A 26450-nucleotide genomic window follows, 5' to 3' on the forward strand; every position below is an offset into this window, starting at 1 on the left:
CCCCACGCGTATCGTCCTCTCTCGAGAACTTCCTCAGGGGTAAAGAAGGAGAATATAGCCCAGTTCTCAAGATCGACAAAACACATGGCTAGATGCATATGCAGGAGTAAATTACTGTTATAGGGTATCATACTTTTAAAAAAAATGTAAAAAAATGCTGAATTATTGTAATTGCAGATCCATGAGCAGGAACAATAATTATATCTAATGTGATCAAACTGTTCTTCATACTGGTATAAGAGAAGATGACAGTAAATTCAACTAGAGTGGTATATTTTCTTTTTGTACTTGGACAGCCATGGTGGTTTCTGTTCCATACAAACAGCCTAAGAATAGCTGCAGTCTTTTAACATGAATGAACACATCTATGACACAAACTTCCTCTGTTAGACACTTCTGAAACATGAAACCCTACAAAAAAATGGGGAATTCCAGTACATGTAATGTAAATATAACACTGCTCTACAGTACATGATGGGGTGTAAACACACCACTTGAGAAAAAAGTAAACAGGTGTTTTTCAAATATTTACATAATAGGCAACATGGTCTAGTGACCATAAAAGTCAGTAACAAGTGATGGTAAATGAAAATTGAAGAGGAAGATTCCAACTAATAATATAACTAAGTAAAATAAGAGTGTAAATAATAATCTCTGGTAGTGACTAGACTAATGTATATTCTATGTTACAGGGTGAACCAGGACTTACAGGGCCACAGGGAGAACCCGGAGAAAAAGGAGATCAGGTAAGTAATTTATTAGCATTCTACAGATGTAATCATCTGTAACTATATTATTTTATCCCCATTATATAATGCAGCTAGTATTACCTTTTATCTTGCTGGCTCGTTCTTGCTATTAGTTGCATCATGTGACCTCAGGTGACTCATTGGGTTCACCGACTTGGGTTTAAGGCTTCCCAGTTGATCAAATTGCCAAAATCTGTACCACACAGACTAGAATAGGAGGAAGCTACTCACTACTGCGAGTGCTAATACAGGTTACACTGCAATCATGTAAGGGATAGAAAATAAAATTTACTGGAGTGATTTTTACAGCAGCTATAGCAAAATCCAATGATCAATATTTTACATTTAATAACAATAAAAGAACACAAAGAAATAAAAGTTTGATAACATATCTAATACCAAGAAGAGAACAAGTACAGTTGAAAGTTTCACATTCCATGTAAATATCCAAAGCTGAAAGCGCAACCGTCATTTGAGTTAATATTTAATATTGTGTGTGTGTGGGGGGTGTTGTAAAATTGTTGTAATATATTTCATTAAAAAGCGTTGCTTAGTTTGTAAGATATCAGGCTGCACAGCTCCCTCTCATAGAGATCGGTTTTCCAGACTGTATAGTGTGCGTCAATGGAGCTTACATCTAATCTTCCTAATCTAATCTCTGTGTGTGTTTTAGAGGGGAGGATTAAAGCTATGACTTTCAGCATGATATTTGAAAATAATAGGGAGAGAGCAGGAAGGGTTAACAATCACTTGCTACAGCTGTGTAACCAAACCTTATAGGGGAGGAAAGAGAGTCCTTGTGCACTTGTTTCACAAATTTAGGAGAATTTATTAACCCCTTGACGACTTGTGGCGTATACTATGTATCATACGTCGGCTGCGGGTGTTTGGAGAGGGCTCACGGGCTGAGCCCTCTGCATAGCCAGTGAGAGTTTACTGCATATTGCAACAAACAACTAGCGGTAACACTGGGTGGTAACCCTTTGGTGGCGGCATTAAAGAGCAGGCTGCGCATGAGCCGCAGCATGATGGCTTAAATCTTTGTTTCCCCATCCAATCTAGCAAAATATAGTAACGGTTATTACCGGCATTTAACCCCATAATGGAAAATAAAAAGTTATCAAAAGGCTGTACAGTCCTCAGAATGATAGCATTTAAAACATACTGATGTATGAAAAGGTTATTAGTACCAGAAGATGGCAAAATGAAGGCTTCTTTGTGTTAAAGAGGTTTTAATTTTGTATGTATGAAAACATTACAAAACGTATATATAAAGTTGGTATCCCCGTGAGCATACTGACCCAATAAATAAAGGAGACATGTCATTTGGGGCGCACAGTGAAAGCCATAAAAAACAAGTCCACAACAAAATGATGCAAATGCATTTTTTCACCAGTATCACTGCATTTAAAATTTTCTTCCCACTTTCCTGTGCATGCCATGGAATATTAAATACTGTCACTATAAATTGCTAATTGTTATGCAGAAGTATGTACAGGCGGTCCCCTACTTAAGGACACCCGACTTACAGACAACCCATAGTTACAGACAGACCCCTCTGCCCACTGTGACCTCTGGTGAAGCTCTCTGGATGCTTTAAAATAGTCCCAGACTGCAATAATCAGCTTAAAATTGTCTGCAATGAAGCTTTCTTGATAATTCTTGGTCCTATTACAGCAAAAAAATTTGAAACTCCAATTGTCACTGGGGCAAAAAAAAAAATTGTCGGGAACTACAATGATAAAATATACAGTTTCGACTTACATACAAATTCAACTTAAGAACAAACCTACAGTCCCTATCTTGTATGTAACCCGGGGACTGCCTGTAATGAAGTATATTAAACAATGTTAACAACACTCCCACACAAGATCAAAAATCATCTGAAATGATTCAGATGGTCATTCCTTTAATAAAAAGAGTATCCCAGGCTTAAGGGAAAATCCTGAAAACATCCCTGGGGGACTTCCAGAACTCCCCCCCCCCCTCCTCCCCCCGGGGAGGAACGATACAAAAAAATGTGTTCTTACCCTGCTCAGGTTGTCATTATGGGAAAACCCCTTAAACTTTATTTATAAATAATGTGTATGTGTAAAGTGTTATAGCAAAGTAGAATCGAATAGTCTGAAAGAGACCAGGTTGTACCAGCTATTGAAAAGTGCACAAAATGTAACTTCCCATCCACTTCCCTTCTTAGCCATAAAACGTATTTGTAAGGGTTGTACGTCAGATATATTAACCTTGTTGAAATGTTGTGTTTTAATCATTTATATTGTGTGTATTGTTTGATTACAGTTATTTCTAGCTTTACAGATAAATTATATACTTTGCTGACCCTTTGTTTCAGGGTGATATTGGCAAGATTGGCATTACTGGTGTAGATGGCCCTTTAGGAGAAAAGGTAAATTGCTGTAATCTTCATGTGTTGACACTGTATCATATCTCTGCATGTATTTACAAATCAATTTACTGTCTTAATACTTATTATTATACTAATTATAATATAATAATTTATTTAATTTAAGTAAAAATATAAATTAAAACCTAATGGGTAAAGACAGAAGGCAAGATGGCACTCACCGGTGGTTAAAAGTCTTCTTTATTTGTGCAGAGACATATACAGGGAGGCACGTAGTGCCGCTAAGCCGACGGGCCTCAATACAAGTTCATAGAATAGTTGGCTTTAATAAAAGCCGGGATTTTGTATATTTTTATGAATAGATAATAAAAACTTTACATGGTACTTTATAAAGTAAATCAGCTTCTCTGTGCCTTTTCTTGCTTATTTATTTTGTAGTGATCTGAAAAAACAACTGTCATCCATTCACTTCAAAGAGATAAGGAGGCTAATGATTAACTCTTTTCTTACCTAGAGAAAATTTCCCATTACGATTTAGTTATCTAAGGTGATTAAACTATCCAGATAAAGAGTTAAGTCGTTATACATATTATACTTATCAGGTTACTATCTCAGAAAGCTGATATACACAAACTGCTGTAACAAGGAAGAAAGCAGGGGAAAAAGAAGGACACAGGAATATATTAATTTTATAAATTAACTATGAGTTACACAAAGTATTGACATTACCAGTCTCTGTACTTAAAGACAGCATGTGTTCCTTATATAGAATTGAATCCTATACAAGCGGTCCCCTACTTAAGGACACCCGACTTACAGACAACCCATAGTTACAGACATACCCCTCTGTCCTCTGGTGAAGCTTTCTGAATGCTTTGCTATAGTCCCAGATTTCAATAATCAGCTGTAAGGTGTCTGCAATGAAACTTTATTGATAATCCTTGGTCCCATTACAGCAAAAAGTGTTTAAACTCCAATTATCATAGGGGCCAAAATTTTTTTCATCTGGATCTACAATTATAAAATATACAGTTTCGACTTACAGTACATACAAATTCAACTTAAGAACAAACTTCCGGACCCTATCTTGTACGTAACCCGGGGACTGCCTGTACTTACTTATACTAAGTGTAAAGACAAATATCTATTAAAGGGCTGGCTCTTCAGTATTTTACAGAATGAAAGGGCATTCTACTTCATATGGAAAGCATTTGGCAACCACTATAATAATATAAATCAACTTACTATTCTGCACATAATCTAATATAGTACTTGGAATTTACACCATAGCATTATTTATTGCAGGGATCACGAGGGTCACCAGGAAAACAGGGACCCGAGGGACCAAAAGGACACAAGGTAAGTTTTACCTTTCCTAGTAAAAATGTTCTAGTTTAAAAGATGAAGAGAATGATATTAATGCAATTGAGAAATATCATTGTAAACAGTTAGTCTTGGAATATGCAAAGTTTAAAATGTTCTTGGCAAACTAGGACAAGGAAAGCAGTGGCCAGCTAAAAGTCCAAATTTCCAACTCTACACAGACATTGCTTTCAAATATATTATCTTTGAGGGAAATTTCCAGGTACAGTCTTTTAGCAACATAAAAGCTCTTTCTTCAAGTCTGGGTGCAATACAAATAAGCTTTAGTCAGCCAATAATCATATGGCTTTTAACTTGAGGATCTACTGCAAAGTTAGAATGAACCAATATGTTGTAACTTATAACATATGGATTATGGATGTTATAGCAATCAATAACACAGTAGTCTATTTAAGTTATATTGGATGTTTTTCTATAATATTTGCTTAGAGAAGCTTTCTTCAAGCATATATGCAACATATACATGTATTGTAATTAATAAAAATCTACACTTATCAGCCAACATCTTATTGAAACTTCATTTTTATCTTTTTTTTAAAATTACAATTATAAATCATGATGTTTCGACAATTACAATTGTTCAGATATGATGATTTTTTTTGCATATGTACATATTCGGAATTTTGCTGTACTGCAATATGTAACTTAATAGACTTTACTTAATAGATTTAGACAACTTTACACACATATGCAGCATCTGTAAGTGAAAAATGATAATAATCTTTATATTGTATCATTACAGGGGGATGCTGGTGCACCTGGGTTCCTGGGAAGCCGCGGAGAGCTGGGATATGTGGTATGGTTGTTTGTATAGTCTTAAAAGCTAATTTATCAGTGTCAGTTCATATTATGCACTGTTTAGGGAATATTAAGATAAGGTAATAAGAAAGGAGCAAAGAGGAGTCCATAGCTAAAATGACTCCTGAGAGGCCATTAAAATATTAAATTATTATATACCAATTATGGGAGTGGTTAGAACAGTTTGGTATTTTACTCTTTAAGTATATTTTTTAATATTGTTTTTGTAATGAATCATATCCTTATGTATTTCATAATGTAAAACTGTCCCTATATTTGCTTTGACTTCATTTATGGTACATTCTCAATATTATAGCTCGTTATCTTTATTACCCATGCACCATGCGTTCAAAGTGTCAGACATTTTTCTGCTCTTTTTCAGGGATACCTAGGACAACCTGGTGATCCTGGAGAGCAAGGCATAAAGGTCAATATCAAATTTAATATAAAGAGATTCCTAAACTTAATAACAGTATTGTATTCTACATATTAACATATTGGCAAGGTAATGACCTTTAGTACAAGTAGCATAATCTGTAGGATGTTGGGACATTTTCCATTCCCATGTATATCTTAGCTGCCAGTATAAAGGTATCTACCATACATGGAGCTGAGCCACTGAGGCAGGGGCACCAACAGGGTCAGCAACCTACCTCACTGCCTGCCGCAAGAGAACTCCCAGAGAATAGAATAACTGCCTATGTCCTGCCATGGACATAGGCAGTTAACTTCACCATCCTCTGCATTTTCTCCACCTTCCGGACTCCCTTATGGAGGTGCCTTAATATAAACTTCTGATGTCTGTGTTGGTAGATCTGAGTGCTGGAGCAGATACAAGGCCTGGGAGTGGTGTAAGTGGATAGAATAGAGCCTCCCCAGTGCCTCTTTGATTCCATGCCAGCTGCAGCTGGGGACATTTCTAAAGATGAGTCACATCTCCAGCAAGTCAGAGAAGCCATTGAAAACATTCTAGGCAACATAATACCATGTGGACATCAGATGGAAGGAACACCAGGAAGTGTGAGAGCTTCAACAATCCCCAACAATCACCAATTCCTTACTCGACATCCATCTACTCTGAGAGTAGAACTGTCAGGCTTCACTAACCACAAATTGATGTGGCCTGAGGAGGAACCTGCAGGCAATTTCAAGTTTCACAGGATGAGGAATAATGGGGAGGGAGATAGGCCCTATTTTACACTTAGGGTAGGGGGGGGGGGAGGAGGCAGGGAAGGGGGAGCTAAGCCATAGAAGTGCATGGGGTCAAATCAGTATAGGAGTGCTTCAGTGTAATCCACTGTTTAGTAGGGTAATGACCACTGTTTAGTAGGCAGGACTATTGTGGATTGCACACTGCCATCATTGTTGTATCCGTTTCCCCCACAAGGAAAATCTGCTGGTCAAGAGAGGGGTTAGGCAGAAATAAATTAAAGGTCTCTGACTTTTGGAAGTTAATTTGAAAGTCAAAGAGGAAATAAAACCTGTGGAATTCAGATAACAGGCAGGAAAAAGATGATGGCAGTTCTACAACAGAATATCATCTACATAGCCAGGAATTTTCTAGCAACTTCTAGCGTATTCATCACTGGGCTGTGGATGTCAGGATTGGACTGTATCATTCACAGCATGAGCTCAAGCAACTGGATGAAGATCAACAGGGAGAGAGGGCAACCCTATCAAGTCCAATTAAGAATACAAAAGGGCTATGAATTCTCCCTATTGAACCAAGGGAAAGAGATACAGAGATGAAATACAGGTCTTCCTGAAAGGGCCTAGACCAGTGATGGCGAACCTTTTAGAGACCGAGTGCCCAAACTACAACAAAGACCCGCTTATTTATCGCAAAGTGCCAACACAGGAATTTAATTTGTGATTTATACTCCCTTCTCTGTCACAGCTTTCATTGATACCAGCACTCTGAGGACACCAATAAAGCAGAAAATAGTCCCAGGTAGAGCTGTCACTTTAAAATACCTCTGTGCACAGCAAGTCCTGGGCTGTCTGGGACTGCGGGAAGATACCTGGAGTCATCTCTGGTGATGGCCTGAGTGCCCACAGAAAGGGCTCCGAGTGCCACCTCTGGCACCAGTGCCATAGGTTAGCCATCACTGGCCTAGACCCACATGATGGAGAAAGAAAAAAACAAAAAGGCCAGGTGACACAAATCAAAGGCCTTTTTCTCATTCATGGAGAGGAGGCACACAGGAACTCTTTTGGATTGCACAAAATGAACTTCATTCACATCCTTAATGGTATTGTTCTGGGCCTTACAGTAGGGTACATATAATATTGAATTTATGTGAATGAGGTCAGCAAGCAAAGGAAGCAAGGACACGAAGCAAGTGGGGATAAGACTTTAGCAAACAACTTTGAGGTCAACATTCAGTAGAGAGATTGGCCTGTAGCTTTTAGAGACTGCTGGATCCTTCCCCTCATAGAGACACAACAGGGGAGTCAATGTCAATAGATTTACTTGACATAAACGCTATTAGGTATGATATGAAGTATTCTTTAGTGAATTTCCTCCTTTATATTAAAACTTGCTTGTTTAAATAAATAAAAAAATTACTTTCATATGCGTACAAGCAAATAAGAGTCTGAGATGACATGTGGGAGGCAGAACGTGAGTTTCACTTTCGATGCCAGTATCTTGGGCTCTATGGTACCTATGGTATCATATTAAACATAAAAATATCATCTTTCAAATCGTCTCAGGACTGTCATCCTGTGATGTGCTATATGAGAGATACACAAAGTTAAAGACATAGTTAGACATGTAAGCTGCAAATGCAATCCAATTCCTGCCGTTTTCATTAACAACCTGTTTTTCCACATCTTTAGTTCACAAAACCATAAACCTGATGTGGTCAAATCGTTTCAGGATTGTCATTCTGTGAGATGCAACATGAGAGATACAGACAGTTAAAGACATACTTATGTATGTGAGCTGAAGATTAAATCCAAATCCTACCTTTTTCTTTAACAACCTCTATCTCCAGCTCTGTAGCTCAGAAAACCACAAACCTGATGGGCTTTGAAATATGAGATTAATATCTTTAATGTGATACATGGGTCTGGGTACTACAGACAGGGCTGGATTATGGGGTGGGCTCCTAGGATAGGCGCCTTGAGGCCCCTACCACTCAAGTGTGGATGAATAGGCTGTCACTTGGTTGCCAGAATCGATGACTCTATGTTTTGTTTCTGTGGTAGAGCATGGAACAATAAGGTCCCTGCTCTGCCATAGACTGCTTAGTGCACAGGATGTTAACATCCTAGCTCAGGTGATTCAGTGACATTACACACTACAATGCCTGCACCAGTACACTGATGTCCCAAAAGAAGTTGAGGAGGTTGCGCTGCGGTAGAACAGATGAAGTTGAGTATAATGTTATTATTTTACATGTGAATGTGAATATAGATTACTTGGGGTGGTGGAGGGTGTACATATACATGTATTACCTATGCTCACCAATCTATGGCAGAGCAGAGAACTTATTCTTCCCTACTGAGTTACAGACACATATCACACTAAAAGGTCAGGCCTCAGTTGGATTTATCTATTTATCTAAAAGAAAATTAACTTCATATGCAAATGAGACATGATCTTGACATCACACGCTATATACACAGCCTCCAGTGTGTATAGGTGTATTACTGGGGGGTGGTGGAGGCTGTGTATCAAGATGTATTAATTGGGGTGTGGAGGCTGTATATATAGATGTATTAATGGGAAGTGGTGGAATCTGTACATTATTACTGGAGAGTAGTGGAGGCTGTGTATATAGATGTATTATTGGAGCCGGGAGGTTGTATATATAGATTTATTACTAGGGGGGGTGAATGTTGTGTATGTAGTGTACTGGAAAGGGGTGGAGGCTGTGTATATAGATGTAGATGTATTCCTGAGGGGTGGTGGAATCTGTGTATATAGGTGTTTTACTGGGGGGGGGGGGGTTGAGGCTGTGTATATAGATGTATTACTGGGGGTTGGAGCCTATATATAGAGATATATTACTGGGGGTGGTGGAGGCTGTGTATATAGATGTATTACTGGGGGTGTCAACTATGTATTTAGATGTATTACTGGGTGGTTGGAAGCTATATATATATATATATATATATATATAGATGTATCACAATGGGGTGTTGGAGGCTGTGTATATAGATGTACAGTATTACTGTTGGGGTGGAGGCTTTGTATATAGATGTATTACTAGGGGTGGTGGAGGCTTTGTATATGATGTATTACCGGAGGGAGGTGGATAATGTGTATATAGATGTATTACTGGGAGTGGTGAAGGTTGTGTATATATATATATATATATATATATATAGTAAACTCCAAGTCAGCACAATCTTATGGACTCCTCATAAGGAGGGGTGCAGCGCCCCCAAAGGTTCTGGCTTGATCCTCTTGTAGATAAATAAAGTAAAAAGCGGGCAGCACTCCGTGGTTCAAATTTCAAAATAAAAGGTGAACTTTATTGAACAAGTGGTGACGTTTCGGTGTGTGACACCTTCATCAAGCAACAGACAAGTGACCCACATTGGATATATATAGCAAAACATAGTAAGTGATTAGCATAAAGAGGCGTGTTTTAAAGTGCCTGTGCAATGTTGTGTTATTCATCATTGTACAAAAATATATATATAAAAAATACATTCAAAGATAAAGTGCATCGGTTTCAAATACATGTATATAACAATGTCTTTGTTCGCTGTACAAAGTGTAATCATAAAGTGTACAAGTGCAAAGACTGGCGTGTAAAGGAGGAGTTAAAATTACCCAAAAGGTTCTGGAGAGAACTTTCTTGGTGGGAGCTTCTGGTCCACAGCTGATACAATCTTAGCGCCACTTGTTCAATAAAGTTCACCTTTTATTTTGAAATTTGAACCACGGAGTGCTGCCCACTTTTTACTTTATTTATATATATATATATGTATATGTATTACTGGGTGGTGGAGGCTGGGTATATAGATGTTTTACTGGACGCGGTAAAGGGTCTGTATATAGATGTATACATCTATGTATGTATTGTAGATGTATGTATGTATGTAGGTGTATTACAACTTTATTCTGGCCCTGTCTATAGAGCCTAAGATGGGTATCTCATCAGCCTCTAAAAGTGACTTATGTCAAGCTCATATCTCAGTTGCATATGACTTTGAAGTTGATTTTCCTATAAATAAATACGCAAGTTGCTAGATCCTCCCACAAAGGCCAGATCTTTTATTGTGGAGGCAGCTGTCACAGATAGCTTGTTCTAGGTGCACAGGCTTCTTCCACACTGGGTAGAGCCACCAAAGGGATGCATGAAAAGGGGGAGGCCACAAGATGATGTAAATATCCCCTTGGGGCACTCCTGGTGTAAATGTAGTGAAGTGATCCCCGTGAAAATGGTAAAGGGAAGGTCTGTGATGTTAACGGCAGCCAGGGATCACACATGGAGACATAATCTCTTTATTCACAGACTTCAACACAGCAAAGAGGTGAGGTGGAAGATGCTTTCTGCATGTCCATGAGGTAGCTAGTGGTTAGTCTGGGTGTAGCTCATAGTCATGGCCCTGTAGCTTAATTTTTGTAGAATAACACTACCTTGGCAGAAATTTAGATGGACTCTATGGAGAGGCAGAGGTGCAGGCTTGATGGAGGTGAAGTCTCTGCAGGCCTTGTGATGTTCAGTGATTTGCAGGAACCTCAGAACTATGTGGAAATCCAGCCAGAGGGAGTATTTTTTAAACTTCCACTCTGAGGGGAATGCCAGGGTTCCGACCAAAACTGACCTCACTGCAGAGAAGGATAAACAAAATAGATACATTTGAAAGACAACAAAGAGGACATTAACCCTTCCTTAACCGGCAGAGGGAAATATCAGCTGCAATATTGTAAATCTGCAGTAGATGGTGGCAAAGACTAAGGAATAATTCCATGGAAATAGCCAAATTTACACAGGTGGTCAAGCTCTGCCTATTGTTTGGTTTATAATGCCCAACCAACGGTCCATTACAAAGTTTTAACATAAAAGAAGGAGTTCTAGAAAGGATTTTCCATACCTTACCTAGGGGTGCAAAAGCTACAAAAGCTGGTGGTAGGTTCCCTTTAAGTTAGAGAAAAGGAGAGTAAATGCATGGATGCATTTGGATGCAAACTTGTCAACAACTAATTAGCTGCTTAGTACAGTAACAACATAATGAATGAAATGTCTTCCAACAATTGCATTGCAAACTGAGCTCCTCTGCATGTAATGAATAAGAAGGCTGATTAAGAAAAATAAACCCAGAAAGTTGACAAATGGGGGGACACACATAGTGAAATCACTGCAAGCTAGTCGCAGCATAATCGCTAGTGGCTAACCTTCAGCGATTTACACAGCATAGTGAAAGGGGTTTATAAAAATCACATCCAGGATAAAATATTTTTTTTTGTGCTAAATGTACAGCATGTCCATAGTCAATGCAAATTCTAGTTGTGGAATTCAACCCTTGCAAGGAAGAGGGCAAACTCTTCCCACCACAGGTAAACTATACCTGTAAGCTATGAGATAATAAAGACCATTTCCAGCTTATTTCTGCTGCAATGGGAATGTCATGTCAAAACTACTGTAATCAACTTTATGGGTTAATCATGCCATAGGACACATGAACCTAGTGATCATCAATAACTATATATCCAAAAAGGTAAAACACTGGGCAAGTCTGTGCTTTGCCTGTAAAAGATTCATTTTATATTAACTATTACTTTTGGGTTCTGCTGTGTTTATACAGAGCTGAGCAATCACATAAAACTAACACGATGGAAATAAAGTAATCGCGGATGTATTTTGCAAACTTAGCAAGTCTTACTAAAAAGTTCTTTATACTCTGCCATGCTTCCATAAGGACTGGTTCATTCAGAGGAGGGGCGCTGTAATCTAGATCTCTGGCCAAATTACCTTGTGCCAAGAAAAATACCTGCAGACACCATAAAGCAATTAACCAGTTGTTATTACAGAGATGCCTGCGGCTGCATTTTATAGACTGTATAATAACATATAAATAGTGTAATTTCAGAGCAATGGGAAACGTTGTTAATTTAGGTTGTCATTACATTGTTTACACAATATCTCATTAAGTCAATATTGTGGATAAGAGTTTTGTCACTTGCCATAGTGGTCCAGACATTTTGCAGGTGCTGTGTAGGCTGCTCACATTCATCATACATTGCACAAATTGTATGGTAAATCTATGGCTAAATAACTTCACACCAATATTCTGCACCAAACAAACCTTTTTATGTTTTCTCCTAGCCATGCCATCTATAATGTTTCCATAACATTGTACTGATTGAATCATTCCCTTTCTTTTACAAAGGAACATTTGTTTTTTAGAGCAAGAAAACTTGTTTTGCATTTTAATCTATTCATATTACTGTTTATTGCTATAGTCTCTTCCAAAAAACTGATGGAGACTATAGCTGTAATCTCAGCTCAGACCTGTTCTACCTGGCAGAGATTGCTTCCCATTGGGGGGTGGGGGGTAATAAGACTAGCGTTCAGAACTTTTTCAGAAAATATTCAAAAAATATTTCAGAACTTCCTGTTTCTTACTTAGTCTGCCCTAATGGCATCCCTCACTGTGCCTTTTTCTCTCACAATACGTCCTCCCTGACACAGGGAGAGGAGTGGGGGCAGTGGCGTAACAAGACCCCAGTGGGCCCCGGTGTGAACTTGCCAACGGGGCGCCCCGTATATGGTGCCTAAACCGCCGGCCCCACACCGCATGTTATTCTTCAGAATACACATATATCATATATACTTTGCACAGACATAAAGCACATACACTACATATGCAGAACACACACATTCTGCATATGCTTTGCCGGCCCCATACCGCATGTTATTCTTCAGAATACACATATATCATATATACTTTGCACAGACATAAAGCACATACACTACATATGCAGAACACACACATATAAACACAGCACGATATAAACTCTACACACACTAAATACACGCTACACATACATATACACACATACACAGGGACGGACAAGGAATTCAAAGTGACCCTGGAAAAAAACTACTACAATACCTTCTCCAATAAAGAAGCATATAACTACTCTAATACTGCCCCTAAGTAAAATATATTATAATACTACATTTTATGTACAAGAATACAACACTATAATACTGCCCTCTGTGTATAAGAATATAACTACTATAATACTGCTGCCTATGTACAAGAATATAACTACTATAATACTGCCCCCTATGTACAAGAATATAACTACTATAATACTGCCCCCTACGTACAAGAATATAACTACTATAATACTGCTCCCTATGTACAACAATATAACTACTATAATACTGCCCCCTATGTACGAGAATATAACTACTATAATACTGCCTCCTATGTACAAGAATATAACTACTATAATACTGCTCCCTATGTACAAGAATATAGCTACTATTATACTGCCCCCTATGTACAAGAATATAACTACTATAATACTGCCCCCTATGTACAAGAATATAACTACTATAATACTGCCCCCTATGTACGAGAATATAACTACTATAATACTGCCTCCTATGTACAAGAATATAACTACTATAATACTGCTCCCTATGTACAAGAATATAACTACTATAATTCTACCCTTTATGTACAGGAATATAACTACTCTAATACTGCCCCTACTTAAAAAAATATAACTACTATAATACTGCCCCCTAGGTACATAATATAACTACTATTCCATATAAAACCACCAAACCCCCCCCCCCACCACCACCAAGTATACAACCTGATCCCCCTGTATGTAGCCAGAAAGCCCCCACTGTATATAGCCAGACAGCATCCTCACAGTATACAGCCAGCCCCCTGTGTATAGCCAGACATCCCCCCTAGTATACAGCCAGCCCCCTCTGTAAATAGCCGAGCAGTCCCCCCATGTACAACCAGCCCCCCCATATGAAGCCAGCCAGTCCTCCCAGTATACAGACAGCCCCCAGTATATAGCCAGGCCCTTCCCAGTATATAGCCAGCAACACCCCAGTATATAACCAGCCTGACCCCCCGAGTATATAGCCAGCCAGTCCCCCACTATGTAGCCAGCCAGTCCCCCCAGTATATAGCCAGGCAGTACCCCCCAGTGTATAGCCATCCTGACCCCCATTATATAGCCAGCCAGCCCCTCCCCAGTATATAGCCAGCCAGCCCCACAGTATATAACCAGCCAGCCCCCCACTGTATATAGCCAGCCCCCCTGTATATAGCCAGCCCCCCTGTATGTAGCCAGCCCCCAGTATATAGCCAGCCACCCAGCCCCCCAGTATACAGCCAGCCTGCCCCCCCCAGTATACAGCCTGCCAGCCTGCTTCCGCCTACTATACAGCCAGCCTGCCCCCCCACTATACAGCCATCCAGCCTGCCCCCCCAGTATACAGCCAGCCAGCCTGCCCCCTGAGCATACAGCCAGCCAGCCTGCCCCCTGAGAATGCAGCCAGCCAGCCCGCCCTGTATACTGCCCCCCCTGAATACAGCCAGCCTGCTCCCCCTTGTATACAGCCAGCCTGCTCCCCCCTGTATACAGCCAGCCTGCCCCCCCTCGGTATACAGCCCAAACCCCCCCTTCCTGTATACAGGCAGCCAGCCTTCCCCCCACGATTATACAGCCAGCCAGCCTGCCCCCCTGTATACAAATAATACACACGGGTCTATAAGTAACTGCCATGGCCCTTCTCTTCCAGGGGCCCGCAGGGGGTGCGACCGCAATCTCTTCCCAACCCCTGTTGTGATTGGATAGGTAGGCAGCTTATAGCCTAAGGGTTATACAGTTAAAGATACATTAAATGTAAAGTACCTGTGTGAGTAAAGAAATATAGCTGAAATATGATATATATATTTATTTATTTATTTTATTTATAGGGCATAGAAGGATTGCCTGGAAACTCTGGCTTTCGTGGGAGAGACGGGAAAGATGTGAGTTACCAGATTTCAGGTTATTGGATTTTTTTTAACACATTGTTCTCCATTATTAAGAACTGATTTTCTGTATTGTGGATCTTTAGGGAGTCACTGGCGTACGCGGCAAGGAAGGTGAATTTGGAAGGATAGGACCAAAGGTATGTAATATATATTCATAGCGAACAGTTTCTTAGAAACCGAACCTTACTAAACCATCTTGATGCAAAGGTTTGAACGCTAATAGTTATTATGTCCATTGTTTCCTGGTAAAATTATTTACCGTATACAGTAGAAAACCGATAAAATTCTAGAACATCCCATCCACCTGGAATGCTCTGGATGGAAACACAAGAAAAAGGCATGTATCACCAATGTTATAAAGAGGATACGTCCAGAAGACTTGGCACACTAAATCACCCACAGGTCCTTATGGATCAGTGGTTTAGTGTCCCAAATTGCCTTGACAGGTTAAATAACTACCTTCTGCCACCTGACTATTAAAGGGGTATTCTAGTATTTACATTTTATTTAATTCACCTGCCATATACATACATTTTTTAAATTGGATGTTATTTTAAAATGTACCTGGAGATAATTTCTCATAAATCATGTCATGTTGTCCTTGGATACTACCACCACTACTGTAGTGATTGCAAAAAAAACATTTGTTTTGCATATTAAAAATCCAGGACCTTTCTGTGCCAATGAGTGCTGAATACAGGTAGCCAAGCAGGACCCAATAGTGCATTTTTGCCCAGGTCGCAGGGGTTGTCATATCCAGGAACAGCTTGTTTCTAAGGGGCAACATGGCTGCATGGCTACTTGAGAAATTATCATCATACAGGTATTTTTATATATGTATATATATATATATATATATATATATATATATATATATATATATCAGATTAATTGGCTTAAAAGGTTTGTCCTCTTTAAAGGAAACCTACCACCATGGATCTACCTATTAAGGTAGATCCGGTGGCAGGTTCCTCTAATGTAGAGTTGTATAGCCTTTTTTAGGGTTAATTCTTTGGTGGCCCCTAACTTTTGTAAATTTTAATTCACAAATATTCAAATTTTCTAAAGAGGCTACTGGGGCGTGGAATAGCCGGAGCTGAGTCTACACGGCGAGGCTACTCCACACCCCATTAACCTCCTGTGTTCTGCCTACCCTGAATTTGCAGCAGGCAGCTCCTGGCGCACTCGTCTGAGAAGCTGGGTTCCGCACATGCACAGAACCCATGTCCGAGAAGCCGGAGCTACTGCACATGCGCAGAACCAAGCTTTTGAGCTCCTGGTAGCTGCACGCTGTAGATGTCAGGGTAGGCGGAACACAAAAGGCTACTGGGGCGTGGAGTAGCCGCACTGTGTAGCCTCAGCTCTGGCTACTCCATGACCCAATGGCCTCTTTAGAAAATTTGAATAATGTGTGTGAATTAAAATTTACAAAAGTTATGGGCGACCAAAGAATTAGCCCTAAAAAGGGTTATACAACTGTACATTAGAGGAGCCTGCCACCGAATCTACCTTAATAGGTAGATCCGTGATGGTAGGTTTCCTTTAAGCACATTCCAGCAAATAACTTACACTCACTGGCCACTTTATTAGGTACACCTGTCCAACTGCTCGTTAACACTTAATTTCTAATCAGCCAATCACATGGCGGCAACTCAGTGCATTTAGGCGTGTAGACATGGTCGAGATTGTCTTGACCATGTCTACACGCCTAAATGCAGTTCAAACCGAGCATCAGTATGGGGAAGAAAGGTGATTTGAGTGCCTTTGAACGTGGCATGGTTGTTGGTGCCAGAAGGGCTGGTCTGAGAATTTCAAAAAAGTGCTGATCTACTGGGATTTTCACGTACAACCATCTCTAGGGTTTACAGAGAATGGTCCGAAAAAGAAAAAACATCCAGTGAGCGGCAGTTCTGTGGGCGGAAATGCCTTGTTGATGCCAGAAGTCAGAGGAGAATGGGCAGACTGGTTGGAGCTGATAGAAAGGCAACAGTGACTCAAATCGCCACCCGTTACAACCATGGTAGGCAGAAGAGCATCTCTGAACGCACAGTACGTCGAACTTTGAGGCAGATGGGCTACACCGGGTGCCACTCCTTTCAGCTAAGAACAGGAAACTGAGGCTACAATTTGCACAAGCTCATCGAAATTGGACAGTAGAAGATGGTAGGGTCAGAATTTGGCGTCAACAACATGAAAGCATGGATCCATCCTGCCTTGTATCAACGGTTCAGGCTGGTGGTGGTGGTGTCATGGTGTGGGGAATATTTTCTTGGCACTCTTTGGGCCCCTTGGTACCAATTGAGCATCGTTGCAACGCCACAGCCTACCTGAGTATTGTTGCTGACCATGTCCATCCCTTTATGACCACAATGTACCCAACATCTGATGGCTACTTTCAGCAGGATAATGAGCCATGTCATAAAGCTGGAATCATCTCAGACTGGTTTCTTGAACATGACAATGAGTTCACTGTACTCAAATGGCCTCCACAGTCACCAGATCTCAATCCAATAAAGCATCTTTGGGATGTGGTGGAACGGGAGATTCGCATCATGGATGTGCAGCCGACAAATCTGCGGCAACTGTGTGATGCCCTCATGTCAATATGGACCAAAATCTCTGAGGAATGCTTCCAGCACCTTGTTGAATCTATGCCACAAAGAATTGAGGCAGTTCTGAAGGAAAAAGGGGGTCCAACCCGTTAGTAACATGGTGTACCTAATAAAGTGGCCGGTGAGTGTATATTGTTTGTGTAATGAAAAATCATACATTTTTCCAATATACTTTCTTTATCAATTTTTCACAGTTTTCTAGATCTCTGCTTGATGTCCTGCAACGGGAAGCTTGATCATTTACTTCATGTGCAAGGCTCTTTATAATCAACCCTGTGTGATGCTAACAAGCCATACTACTGTGTGACATCACATGACCATGGACCAGTGTTTTTCTACAGGAAGTAAACATAGATGCTTCCTACAGAAAGACAGCAAGCAGAGATCTAGAAAACTTTGATTGATACAGAAAGTATATTGGAAAATGTAATAACTTTTCATTACACAAACAATATTAATTATTTGCTGTAATGTGCTGGAGGTGGACAACCCCTTTAAATGTGAATGGAGATGGAATACCCCTTTTAGGTACAGTACAGTGGTAGAAGTGTGGCTCTTTGACCCTGTAATTTCGGTGCCCCTTCCTCTGTAAATGCCACACATGGGGTGTACCCTAACGCCGTCTTGCACGGCTTATACTTTCTTTCTACATTCACTTCAATGCAGGCAGCTCTTCACATGACAACAAGTTTTTAGGTTTTGCATTGGCCTATTGAACTGGATAATAATAATAGTAATAATTTAAGTTTTGAGATGAAGTGCAATTTTTAGTATATATAACATTTTCCTTTTATTCTACAGGCCACTACTATTATAGTGATAACTAATTTATGTAGCTTTTTTATGACCAGCCACCCAGGAATTTAAAGCTATAACATTTTATTTTTCTTTGTTGACACAGCTGATTGGGGTCTTGTTTGTGTGACAAGTTGCTTGACAATTTGTGACTCACAAAAGATAGCCACAGTGAATTTGTATGAAATACCTATGGGATTCTACAGACATCCTTAACATAATTTGACTTCCACTCTAGTGAGCATGCTGTTTTTTTTACCAGTTTTTATCCTGTATGTACAATTGCATCTTAATAATATGTATAATAACAATTATAATATGCAGTATTTTAATATGTATTTTTATTTTAATTATTAATACTTATGTTCTTGTTACTACAGGGAGACAAAGGAGACAGAGGACCATCAGGTCCACCGGGAATTGAAGGGCCAGTGGTAAGTTGAGTATATTTACTGCCATTCAATAGGAGGCTAGGAATGATTTCTTTGCTGGTTCATATTTAATAGGAGTCTTCTATGACTTCCAGCTCACATAAATTGTTGGCACACTCTTAGCCCTTATCTCTTACATACCTTTATAATTTTTTTTTTGTCCTGGTCGGTTTACCAAAACATTTCTTTGTATAAATATCTTTTTTTGGAGCTAATGGTGCATTCATGGAATTTACTTTGCTCCTGGAGCATCACTGTGTCACGCTTCCGTTTCTGCAGCCTCGCACAACAATGCCTGTTGTTTCTCCTCCCTCTTTCTCCTTCATTGCAGAAAGAATAATGATCCAGCTTTGCATCCAAAAACTGCTAAATACTTTATTTGTGCAAAATTGTAAACATCAATATCCTAAAAGCAAAACAGTCCAACTGTTTAAGGCACTTGTGCCCTTAGGGTGATGCCATGCATGGCTTTTTTGGTAAGTTTTAAGCATGCGTTTTTAATCTGTTTAAAAACGCATGAGTTTTTGATTCACCACCTATTTTGCTGCTTACAACCTGTTCATCTATTAAGATAATTGGTAGAAACGGACAAGAACTGTCAAAATGGATGCGTTTTAAAAATTCATGCATTTTTAAACTGACTGAAAATGCATACTTAAAAACAGATTAAAAACGCAATAAGTGGCATCACCCTCAATCCTGACTGATTAACTAGCCTGTGAGGTTCAATAATTACATTACATGCACACATGTTCAAAACTTGCACTTGTGCATTGCAAACATCAGTAGGCGTGTATGTGCCACTCAACACCATCCGAGATCGTGCTAAATAATGAGAATGCCAAGTGGTTTAAGAGCTGACATACAAGTGTTTGCTCAATGTGGTCGTCACTAAAAGTCTGGAGAGTGGCTCCCAGTGGCTATGGCTAGAAGTGGAAAGTTTACCTGGGTAAGTACAATATTAGTGACTTTGTTAGAGGATATTTACCCTGGTAGAAGTTCATATTTGTGGTCAAACCCCTATACATGAAATCAGTCCCTGAATAAAAATAAACTTGTCAAATGATTGTCAAAAACTAATACAAATAAAATCATAACTTAAAAAATGTAAAAGTTACATTTACAATTTTTAAATTATTATTATAGGGAGCACAGGGTGCAAGAGGTGATGATGGGATTCCCGGAAAACCAGGACCACAGGGTCTCAAAGGTCCAAAGGTAAATACACATTTTTAAAAAATAATTCAGAAATAAATATAGTTTATCTATCTATATATATACAGACATTGTGTAATATGTTCTTCTGTCCTTTTATACAGGGCTCACAAGGGGATGTTGGAGATGACGGCGTAAAGGTAGTCATTTTTAAATAATCTTTAAAAATTATTATCTATATTATAGCTCTAATAGGTACTGCACCAACTGCAGAACATCTAAGAATGTTAACCAAGAAGGCTTAAAAGTTCAATTATACCGGATCCAAAGACACTCAGCATTCTAGTTTCATAGGTCTCAAAGGTGAAAGGATGGGGATCACATGAATGTATAAATTATATCAGTTTAGTATCTATACCAACTAAGATTATTTAATATTATTAAAAGTACATTGGTGAAGCTTTGATAGAAGACTGACCCTGCCCAACTAGAAGGAAATGGTAAAAAGATGTGTGTATTCTGCCTAAGGAAAGGAAAATGTTGTTGCAGTGTTCTCTTAAATCTGCTGGAACCACAGTATGGTTCAGATCAATATCATTCATCCATTTTATTAAATGCCTCTGAGTCTATATAAAAACATTCGATTGCCTAAGATGCTTCTTTGAGAGCATGGACTTTATTCACATGATCCAAAGTTAGGGGAATTTTGGAGTAAGATCTGCTAGTGTCTTTGCCTAGATCTATTCAAGTTGTAATACTTGGCTTGCTGGAGGTAGGGGATTCTCCCAAGATAAGTGTCATACAGAAATGGCCCATTTTGGCAAGGTTGAATATGGCAAGGAAATGGCAAGTGAGGAGCAGATCGGCAAAATTCGGTTTTGGTAGTTTGGGCCAAACTTCAAGAAATTTGACACCGAACCTTATTGAAATCAATAACAACCCAAATTTTGACACAACAATGAGCTAGCGAAAGTACTTTAAATAATAACAGAATTCATTGATACTAAAATTATAACAGAAAATAAAAAAGAAAGAAATATGTTTAAAAAAATAAATAAAAACTAAATAAAAACTGTTAATGTTACTGTGCAAGAATTTAGTATGGGTTCACACATGTAATTCATGTCATTGTGCTACAAGACACTATGGGTATCCAGGCACAGTTATTTTCACTTCTCTTTAAGATGCTATAGGTATCCAGATGCAGTTATTTTTCACTACTTTTTAAGATGCTAAGGGTATCCTGACATAGTCATTATCACTGCTGAAATAGACACAATCATGCCAATTGCCCTGCCAAAAATAGGCCAGGAAAAGTACTTAAAAATAACATAAAATAAAGAAAGAAATAAACTAATAAAAAAATAATTACATTAAAACAAATAAAATAATGTAATAATTTTGAAACTGGTGTCAGAGGTCCAGGAGGAGAAGGTAGCCAACGCTTTAATTGTTCAATCAGGTCTGGTGGGATCCATGATGTCCATGTTGGCTATGGATAGTCGAACCCTCTTTTTGGTGATAACATCCCTGGTGGTGCTGAACACACACTGATAGGGCACTTGCCGCAGGCAAGGCCAGCACCTACCAAGCATAGAGGGCAAGGTCTCCCCATGTAAATATAGAAATGCAGTAACTGAGCTTTTACAACATCTGAATATAGAAATGCATTGATTGCGGTATTAAAAAATAATCAAAAATTTGACATCAGAAATTATTATGCTGTCTGAATATAGACAGTCAGTGACTTCGGTAAAAGACCATTTGACATAAGGCAGGTAGTGACTGCAAGCGAGACCATTTGAGATTGGACATGAAATGACAGTGGTATGAGACTGTTTGACATAAGACAGGCAGCGACTGAATATAAGGCCATTTGACATTAGACAGGTAGTGACTGCGTATAAGACCCTTTGACATTAGACAGGTAGTGACTACGTATAAGACTGTTTCATATTAGACAGTGATATTAAAAATTTATAACTGGCTGTTCGACCAGTTTGCAATGGGCTATGCGCGATCTTGCAGTTAACAGTCGGGTTGTGCAAGATCGCGCATAGCCCATTGCAAACTGGTCGAACAGCCGGTCGCAGCCACAAATGCAGGTACCATATCTCATGGACACCAATGCATACAATGCCCTGCTTTGACACATATCAAAAGACAGGTTTTTGATGTGTCTTCACTACATAGTTGGAGTATGGTGAGTGATATTGGCACTGTAATATTGTAGCCCCATGCGATTTACTGGCATTATAGCTTTGTAGCCCTATGCGATCTACAGGTGTTTCTCCTATATCTTTTGTGGCACAAGTATCTGAATTATACATTTTTATGTTTTTTTGACGTGGTTCCTTTTGGTAGCCACTTGGTAGTTTGGGAGCAGGTCACCATTCTTAGATACCAGCGACACTGGAAAATACTCATTAATTCTTCTAAATAAGTGCGCCAACCCGAACAATTTTATAAATACAGTTGGTGATATTAGACATTCCTTGATTGAAAAGATCAAAAGTTATAAAAAAAGCTGCCTATAGCACAACAGATTTTAATAAGATATGGAGGAAACATGGACATCAAAAATTACAAGAGTTATGCGTTATGAAATAGTGAAACTTGAAAACTAATTTTAAAAAGAAAAAAATAGTGGCCACATGGCCTAAATAAAAAAAGGGGAGGGCATGGGACTGGGTAATTTATGCAATAACTGTTGGGAAAAACATTTTCATGCATTTTTATACACTTTGGGGCACATTTACTAAGTGCTGCACACAAGTTTTGTGGTGGACTTTACACTGCTTGCACGGGTATTTAAGAAGTGTCTGTACCACAAATGTGTCACATGCGACTATTTGTGGTGCAGCTGCACTAGGCATCATGCGACACAAATTAGGGGGCAAATCATGCAAAGTCAGGCAGAATTGTGTTGCACGCACTAAAAAAAGTTGGTGAACTCTGTCGGCAGTGCAGGGAGAGCCAGATTCATGAAGAACACACACATACAAAGGCAAACTGCATTTAGTGCAGTTTGCACTACTCTTAGTAAATGTGCCCCTATATATTTTTTACATATTTGGAAGAATAATGTTTATTTTAAATTGAAAAAAAGGGTGAAAGGAGGGGGGTTTAATAATTGTTTGTATCTTTGGGAAATGTTTTCACTTGGGAAGAAGCATAAAAGACTATTTATTTCTAGCCTATGTATTATTTACACTTATTCAGCATCTAAGATGCAAAAAATACTATTGGACCATTTTATGTTCCAATTTTATTGATTGCCCTCCATCAAACCAAAATAATTGTATCATAGACTAATAATCCTAATTATCTATGCCAAAGTCTTTACAAAATAAGAAAACCCAACTTACAGATGACCTCTAGTTACAAACGGACCTCTGGATGTTGGTAATTTACTGTACTTTAGTCCCATGCTACAATAAACAGCTATAACAGTTATCAAATGTGTTTACATCTTAAAGGGGTATTCCAGGAATCAGCATAATTTATATACAAATGGGTCCTTAAAATATAAGCTAATGTGTAATTAGTTGTTATTTAAAATGTTGCTCCCCTTAGCAGAAAATGCTGTGGACATCTAATGTAATGAAGAATTAAAATGCTACTGGCCCTTTAATCAGTCCGTTAATTTCCTCCACGCGGTCCGTTGCAGAGCATACACAGGACAGAAGATGGCTGCTGGTCACATGTTCACATTACATGTCCTGCACCTGCCTGGGGAGGTCATGTGATCACCACTTTTTTTGGCTGTAGTCGGTTGGTTGCAGTGCATCCAGTATAGTCAGCGTTGTGGTGATGGCAGTTACACATTATTACTATGGTAACAGTGCAAGAAAACCTGTTACATCATCACTAGGAGCAGAGCATAAGAGGGAGGAGGAGTTACTGAGAACTAAAGGATCTTGGGACTTGTAATTTCCAGCGGCAGCCATCTTGGTGATAACTTTAGAGAGGCCATAAAATTTTGTGAATCATAAAAACAAACTATTTAAGCTCCATTTTGTAACTAATGACATAAAGTTTTGTTACATTCATTTACTTATAGTATCATGGGTTTTTGTATTAGACGTTCATATTCCTGGAATACCCCTTTAAGATTTCATCTAATGACAACCCAAAAGTTTTAAAATCCAATTGTCACAGAGACCAAAAAAATTTGGCTGGGGTTACAATGATAAAATATACAGTTCAGAATTGCATACAAATTCAACTTAAGTACAAAGCTGCAGAACTTATGTTGTACGTAAACCTGGGGACTGCCTGTACTGAATAAACAATATCAGACTTAATAAAATATTATATCTTTATTAATGCATTTCACACTATGAAAAGATACAGAGAAAACAGGGCTAAAAAGTCACAGAATTTTTTTTTTGTACACAGACTATGGATATCAAGGGATTAACATTGCAGAATACACAAGGATAAATACAATAAATCTTCTCATCTTCATTGAACTGACAGGGCCAATATATAGCTTACAAGTAACAACAGAGATATCAGTGTAATATAAAAGCATATAGATCACAAACAACATCTTATAATATACAGAATGTGACACCGACATTATCCTGGCACATATTTGGTGCCAGCTTCTTCTGGGGGTATCTTGACATCAATTCCACAGAGGTAAGTCCGAACTGTATATTTTAGAAATGTAACTCCAGCCAAAATTTAATTGGTTTCTGTGACACTTGGATTTTAAAAATATTGGATTGTCAAGAGCCAGGATTAACAATAAATCTTATTTGCAGACGCCTTTAATAATTGTTATAGCTGCTTATTGTAGCCTAATGCTATAGTACAGGGTTCCTATAGGTCTGTTTGTAACTAGGGGGTCATCTGTAAGTCGGATGTTCTTAAAAAGCATGTTCTTTAAAAGTTCTTAAAACGCATATGGTTTAATGGTTTTGTTACCGTAATTAGGTCTTTAATAAACTATAAATATAAATTCACTTGATTTCTTATGGTTATGCATTTATACAACAAACAAAAATAGTATTTATTGGTGATACTTGTAGAAGGCTTTGTACTTTTTTGGAAATATTGCTCTGTATTTTCCAAGTGCAAAAATTAGCCCAGGATCATGAAAGGCAGCTCAAATGGTATGACACTTACATGTCCAACAATATTACTAGTGTGCTGCTGCTAATGCTTGTGCACATTTATTAGTTGTCTCGGAACACAACGCATCAAAAACTCCTTTCTCAAGTGATTTGAGACTAAAACAGGGTATACATAGAGAGCTAGGTGTAAATAAAAAACAATAAAAACAAGGGCAATAAAATGCGATAAGACAGAAGGACAAATGAACGTTAATAAATTGGTGAATGAACATAAACAGTCTAATAAATAAAAATCTATACAAAAATAGCTGGAGATAATGGTGAAAAAACATATTTCATTAAGTGAATATATTACCCAAAGGTTGACCTAATAAAATATATTTCATTAAGTGGATATATTACCCAAAGGTTTACACCAAGCTCTCTATGTATACCCTGTTTTAGTCTCACATCACTTGAGAAAGGAGTTTTTGACACTCTGATACGCGTTATGTTCCAAGATAACTAATAAACCCTCATCCTATATGACGAGTTATTCTGAACCGTTGTGTGCGCCGCAACAGACAGTATCCAACCCACTCCTCCATACCACGATCCTGACCGTCCTGGCAACCATGTCTCGATGTCCACTGTCTAAAGGCAGCACCCTCAACAGCCCTCACCAATATATCACTAAGCGTTAACTAGCGTTGTGCCTAATACAGCACAACCACATCTGTTGAGTCTCTTTCTAATTGTCTACTTCTACATCACCAACCATGTTCGAACAATAATACTACTCTATGAGCGCTGTCCGGTCTTCCCTTGTCTGCCTTTCTATCCTCTTTATGCTTTTGCACTGACACGTTATTATTAGCATCTATTTCCCAGAAGTTGTAAAAGTTTGGATAAAGTGTTTAAGTTTTTCAGAAGCAATTGATAAAGTGTTTTTAAGACAGGATGCATCATATAAAAATGTATAGCCTTACAAATAGTGGTCCACAGTTTAGCAGTCAGTAGCTCCCTAATTTTAGACTGCTATTACTGCTGATATAAAGAAGGGGAGTTACACTATTATTAATCCTATGTTCTGGGATCTATTTTAGGATTGTCTGATTAATTAC

The 26450-nt window shown here is 38.7% G+C and overlaps 1 protein-coding gene across 2 annotated transcripts in view; it reads left to right on the plus strand.

The window, feature by feature from the left end:
- Positions 1 to 26450, plus strand: part of LOC140133016 (uncharacterized) — a 60504-nt gene that overhangs the window by 27443 nt on the left and 6611 nt on the right. For both annotated transcript variants that reach the window (XM_072152549.1, XM_072152550.1), the window contains exons 12-21: positions 693 to 746; positions 3097 to 3150; positions 4414 to 4467; positions 5234 to 5287; positions 5672 to 5716; positions 15211 to 15264; positions 15354 to 15407; positions 19058 to 19111; positions 20255 to 20326; positions 20428 to 20463. In XM_072152549.1, coding sequence (XP_072008650.1) covers positions 693 to 746; positions 3097 to 3150; positions 4414 to 4467; positions 5234 to 5287; positions 5672 to 5716; positions 15211 to 15264; positions 15354 to 15407; positions 19058 to 19111; positions 20255 to 20326; positions 20428 to 20463 — 531 coding nt within the window. The remainder of the gene's footprint in view (positions 1 to 692; positions 747 to 3096; positions 3151 to 4413; positions 4468 to 5233; positions 5288 to 5671; positions 5717 to 15210; positions 15265 to 15353; positions 15408 to 19057; positions 19112 to 20254; positions 20327 to 20427; positions 20464 to 26450) is intronic.

Source organism: Engystomops pustulosus, chromosome 5 (genome assembly GCF_040894005.1).
Source record: "Engystomops pustulosus chromosome 5, aEngPut4.maternal, whole genome shotgun sequence".
Lineage (NCBI taxonomy): Eukaryota > Metazoa > Chordata > Amphibia > Anura > Leptodactylidae > Engystomops > Engystomops pustulosus.